We start from the raw sequence: 5,687 nt of genomic DNA, 5'->3' as shown, positions 1-5,687 counted from the left end.
ATTGATTATGTTAGTGAACTATATGTTTGATGTCGACTTGATTCGAGCTAATTAGAAATATAACTGAGGCGGTTTATGAATTTGTTCCTTGCCTTGACATAGTTGATGTAATTCATATCGATTCAGTCCTTTTGTGCTTCACATTTTTCTCACGGTTGTGTTCTTCACATTCTCGGCTGTAATAAGGTCACTCATCTCATGGGATTCGTCGTTCTTCTTGCTCATATCTGAAGTTGCATGCTTACGACGAGGTTTGTTCATAATTCAACGCAATACTCTTATTTCCCAGCATAATAAGAAGCACACTGTTAATGCACACGGTATGTGTTGGGGAGAACCGGGCAATAATTCATCAAGAACTAATCTAATCCATAATCAATTTCTCTCTCAAAACTAAACTAACCAAAATCGACTTAACTCCAGTAACAACAAGCAATATTTCCAACAATACAACCTCGCAATATGTAAATATAATGTCAAATTGATAGCACATAAAGGCGACAATAACACCAATATTTTACGTGAAAACTCAACGAGGGAAAAACCACAGACGGCCCAAAAACTTCAACTAATCACCAAAAATAGTAGGATACACAAAATGTTATTATGTAGTCACACACCAGAGGTTCAAAATTAATAATACAACAATATTTTCTCACCACAAAGGCAGATTAATATAAACGGAGCAAGAAAACTCTAATCGTAATTGGAGAATTCGGAGAAGGTTCTCAACGAACGAAATAGATTAACTAGTAATCCTCGATCTCATGAATAACATATTAAAATTTAGGGAAAAGACCACAAAAAACCCCAAATTATGCTACCTGTAATACATTTATCTTGAACTTTTTTTTGTGACACCAAAAATCCCAAACTATGCTATTTGTGACACATTTGCCTCAATGTACTTTAGTCCATGGGCATTTTCGTCTTTTTTGCTTTTGCTTTTTTTTCCCCTTTTTTTTTCCTTTCCGGCGAGGGCGGCCCTTGCCGGCGTCGGGCGAGGGCGGCCCTCGCCGGGTTGCCCTTTTTTCTTTCTTCTCAACGTGCTCTCTCGGTGAGCACTCTTCTTCTCTCTCCTCTTCTCTGTCTCGGGCACGGAGCAGCACTTTCTTTTGTTCTTTTTTTTTTTTTTTTGACTTTTGTTCCTTTATTATTAATGTCAGCTGGGCCCGCGAGAGGCGTAAACCAGCCAACAGTATATGAGGTGTATCATTCTTTGAAAATCCGAAATATAAGATGTACAAAAATGAAAAGAATATTAGGTGCCAAAAGATCGATGGATTACACGTTCCTTATTCTTCTAGGGAAAAGTAAAAAAAATCATGCTGCATCAACAACGAATCCAATATACATGTACAATGAAAAGAATCGAGCTAAACCCAGTTAGTGTTGCTACTGTTGTTCTCTGTGCACAAGTTTCCTCCGGAGCTTCTTGCTTTTCAATCCCAAGTAGGTGAAGATTGGTGTATCAGGGACTGGAATGCACTTGACGACCCAACCAATAGGCCAAGATGCAGCTGCGATCCCGACACACGCACCCCATTGTCCCCAGCTCAACCGCTCCGTGTCGGCGAACCGCTTCAGGAACTCGACCATCACCACCTGGAGGACCACCGTGATGAAGATGATCCCGAGGAACAGCTTGTTCTTGTGAATGCCCTCGAACACGTTCTTCTTCTCGAGCTTCCTCGCGTTGAACTCGTTGAAGACCTGGCACAGGACAAACGCGTTGAATATCAGCGTCCGCTTCACTGCCTCGTCCACGCCGAAGATCGATTCACCCTTGAACTGTAGAGTGAGGAGGACGGCTATTTGGTATGTTGCTTGTGCTAGAAGGTTCCTCCACATGACATTGGTTATGAGCGGCTCGGTCCGACCCACGGGGCGCTTCTCCATGAGCTCCCGGGTGGGCCGCTCTGTGGCAAGGGCGAGGGCGCCGAGTGTGTCCATGATCAGGTTCACCCACAAGAGCTGGACGGCCGTCAAGGGGACGTCGCCGGAGGAGACCGCGGCCACAAAGTTGATCACGAGGGCCGCGACGTTCACCGTGAGCTGGAACTGGATGAACTTTTGGATGTTATTGTAGACGCATCGCCCCCACCGCAACACCGTCGCCACGGAGGCAAAGTTGTCGTCAAGGATTACGATGTCTGAGCTCTCTTTGGCAACCTCGGTGCCTTGGATGCCCATCGAAAGCCCTATGTCTGCTTCCTTGAGGGCTGGTGCATCATTGGTCCCATCCCCTGTGACGGCAACCACATGGCCTTTCTGCTTCAGGCACTGAACCATCAGGAGCTTATCGAAAGGCGAGGATCTCGCCATGACACGGATTTTCTCGACTCTCCGAAGCCTCTCCTCAGGTGTGTAGCTGCGGAACTCCACTCCTTCCACGATGGCTCCGCCGAAGGCATCATCCTCGGGCTTAAGAATCCCACACTCCGCGGCTATGGCCTTAGCAGTGAAGATGTTGTCTCCCGTTATCATCTTGATGCTCACTCCCGCATCTTGACAAGCTTGGACCGCACTCTTCACGCCGGGACGGCATGGGTCCTTAATACCGACAAGTCCTAGTAATGTCAGGCTGTCCTCTTGGATCTTCTTCCCGTCTTCTCTTTCTTTGATTGCTTCCTCGGAGACTTGTTTATGAGCGAAAGCGATGCACCTAAGGCTGCTCGCCGCCATCCCCTGGATAATCTGCTCAAATCTCATCCTTTCCTCTTCCTCCAAATCTTTCGCTATCCCCGACCCGTCATAGAAGCTCGAGCACATCGCCAAGACCATCTCTGCCGCTCCTTTCCAGTGCACATGGAATGTGTCGTCCACGCTCTTCCTCATTAGCACACCGCTTCTCTTCTTCTGCGAGTTGAAGGCTTCGACTTGGATGACTTCACAGCTCTTCTTTGTCTCCTCCATGTCCATGGTCAATTGCGAAACCGCCCAGGAAAGAATCGCTTTCTCGGTGGGACTACCGGAGAACTCGTACTCTGATCCCGAAGATGGCCTATAGACACTGCCCGTGGTGTTCAAAGCAACCGCATCCCGAATCAAGTCCAGGACAAACTTGGAGACAGAGGAGTACCCGTTTTCTGCCACAGAGTCTTGGCCGACCCAGAATTTCGTCACCTTCATCTGGTTCATTGTCAGAGTACCGGTCTTGTCAGTGCAAATAGTGGTGGCCGACCCCATCGTCTCGCAGGCCGAAAGCTGCCTCACCATGGCCTGATCCACCATCATCTTCTTCATCGAATATGCAAGCGTGAGGGTTACCGCGAGTGGTAAGCCTTCAGGAATCGCGACGACCACGATTGTCACTGCAGCTGCGATGATGCCCACGATAGAGTTTATGATATTGTCACCTGTGGTTTGGCCTGCAATGAATTCCCGGTTACCGTTCTCGTCCTGTGTGTTTCCTGTGAAATAGCGAATCAGCAGGACCACGAGAACCAGGAAGGCGACCGCCAAGCCTACTTTGCCAATCGACGAGGTGAGCTTGTTGAGCCGAGCCTGTAAAGGGGTCTGTTCGCTGTTGTCGCGGCTGATTGAGCTCATCATCTCGCCCCATGTCGTGTTCATGCCGACGGATGTAACCAGCATCTGAGCATACCCATCAGCAACCTTTGTTCCGGAGAACAGGAATGGATTCTGATTGCTGTTCACTTCTACGTGATCACTCTCCCCGGTCATGCTCGATTCATCAACCTAAATTGACAACACAAACGTCGCACATGGTTTAGTGACGCTAGGATGACACGATACGACGCGCTCTGGTCTTAACTTGAAGCAAAGAAAATGAAACATGAACAAATATGAAAAAAGAACAAATGGATTACGCTTAACTTTTTCCAGTAGAATTTCTTTAACATAGTTTGTTCTACTATGACTAGAACTGCTAGTAGAAACCATCACTTTTCCTTTTTGCCATAGAATCAAGAATATGAAAAAGACAAACTGCCCAGTATCAAGCAGAATATGATACACTTCTACAATTTTTTGAACTAATTACTCAACTAATTACTCAAACTGTGCTCGAACTTGGTAATATTAATACATATGTTTCTGGAGGAAACCAACATGAGTTAATATGCAAATCTAATGCGTCAAACCAGTACAAATTGTCGTCCATACCTGCAAGGAATGCCCGTCCAGGAACAGCCCGTCTGCCGGAACTTGATCGCCGATCTTCAAACAAACGACATCTCCGACAACGATCTCGAATATGGAAACCTGCTGCCGCCGACCCTTCCTTATGACATCAATGAGAATATTATCGCTCACCTGAGACAATTTTTCAAACTGCCGGTTCTGGCGGTAATTGCTCACGGCCGACACGGCGATCACAAGGAACACCGCAACGAATATGCTGCCACCGTCATACCAGCCTTCCTTGACCCCGTTCTCCTTAATCCCAAACCCGAGCGAGAGCCCAGCGCAAACAAGCAGAATCATGATTGTGAGGTCCTTGAAAGCCTCGAACACGAAGTGGAAGAAGCCCTTGGCCGGTGCCTTCTTGTATGAGTTGACGCCAAACGCTTCTTGCCTCCGAGAGACGTCGTCTGGGTCGCCGCTTATTCCGGCCGAGACATCAGTTTCGAGTGCTGAGGCGACTTTCTTGACCTCGCCGAATTCCCGGAGGTGGCCGAGGTCCTTGTCCTTGACCAGCTTCGTAAGCTGTGACTGAAAAATCTCGAAGGAGCCGGGACGATCAGGGCCAGCGCTCTGATCCCGATCGTGGATCGAAATCGAAGTGTAGGAAGGATATTTTCGTGGGAACTTCCTGGTTTTCTTTGCGGAGGTGGTGATGGCTCGGGAGCAATATATGGTCGCGAAGGCCAAGTGCCATTGCTTGGCGAACTTGCGCACAGCGGGCAAGTCGAGAGAGACCTCATAGCGGACGCGGTCGCCGAGCAAGATGCTCGTCATCGCTCGGAAGAGACGCACGGACTTGTGATCCTATACTGAGATAGGACGGGTCGGGCAATGCAAATGGCAAGAAAGAAACGGGAAAACTCCGATGTTGGTGTGGTGTGTTAGCCGCGAAGAGTGCAAATTTCAAATATGTGGCGTGATGTTGGGTGACAATAGCCCATGAATCGCATGTCTTTTTATAGAACCTGCTGTGCTGAACCAGAGGCGGACGTCGGTTTGCGGAATGGATTAAGCGACTTTCCTTTGCGTACGCGGCGCGCCGTTTTTTTGGCTCTTTGCCTCATCGCGCGTTTCTTGATCACGACGACACACGTTGCGAGACACGAATGATCAGATTTTCGGCGAAAGTGACGGGCGTGGGGCGTGGCAGCTGCTGACGTGGTTTCCGCGAAACGAAGCCCCCCTGAAAAGTGGAAAACCCGCGTTTGAGTTCTGGTGACGTGGATTCAAAGAAAAGTCAAAGATACGAGAGACCCAATGCTGCGTCGTTTCTTTTAGAACACGCGGTATCGTTATATTTTCCTCTTGTTTTTTTTTGGTCGAATTTATATTGCCCTTTATTACTCGTTCAATCAGGTGATTAATGGATTATAAATATAAATATCACTCACGATTCAATTTTTTTTTCTCGTTCAATTTTGATTGTGGATGACGTCCGTATTTATAATGCGCCGATTAAAGAATTAGCTAGAGGTGAATTATTTTGACTTGTCAAAGGGTGGAGCCCACAAGAAAGAAAAAAGGCAAAAGAAAAAAAA

General features: G+C 47.4%; 1 protein-coding gene across 1 annotated transcript; it reads right to left on the bottom strand.

The window, feature by feature from the left end:
- Positions 1–1,242: 1,242 nt before the first annotated feature.
- Positions 1,243–5,068, bottom strand: LOC115690663 (putative calcium-transporting ATPase 13, plasma membrane-type). Its single transcript, XM_030617095.2, has 2 exons — positions 4,129–5,068; positions 1,243–3,702 (listed from the first exon to the last, which is right to left on the bottom strand). Exons 1-2 carry the CDS (start codon positions 4,921–4,923, stop codon positions 1,396–1,398), a joined length of 3,102 nt encoding a protein of 1,033 aa, XP_030472955.1. The 5' UTR covers positions 4,924–5,068; the 3' UTR covers positions 1,243–1,395.
- Between the last annotated feature and the right edge of the window lie 619 nt (positions 5,069–5,687).

This window comes from Syzygium oleosum, unplaced genomic scaffold (assembly GCF_021117445.2).
Source record: "Syzygium oleosum isolate NSW1041296 unplaced genomic scaffold, Sole_v2.1 Sole_v2.01, whole genome shotgun sequence".
NCBI lineage: Eukaryota > Viridiplantae > Streptophyta > Magnoliopsida > Myrtales > Myrtaceae > Syzygium > Syzygium oleosum.
The sequence above is the reverse complement of the archived record's forward strand: the minus strand, read 5'-3'. Positions and strand labels throughout refer to the sequence as shown.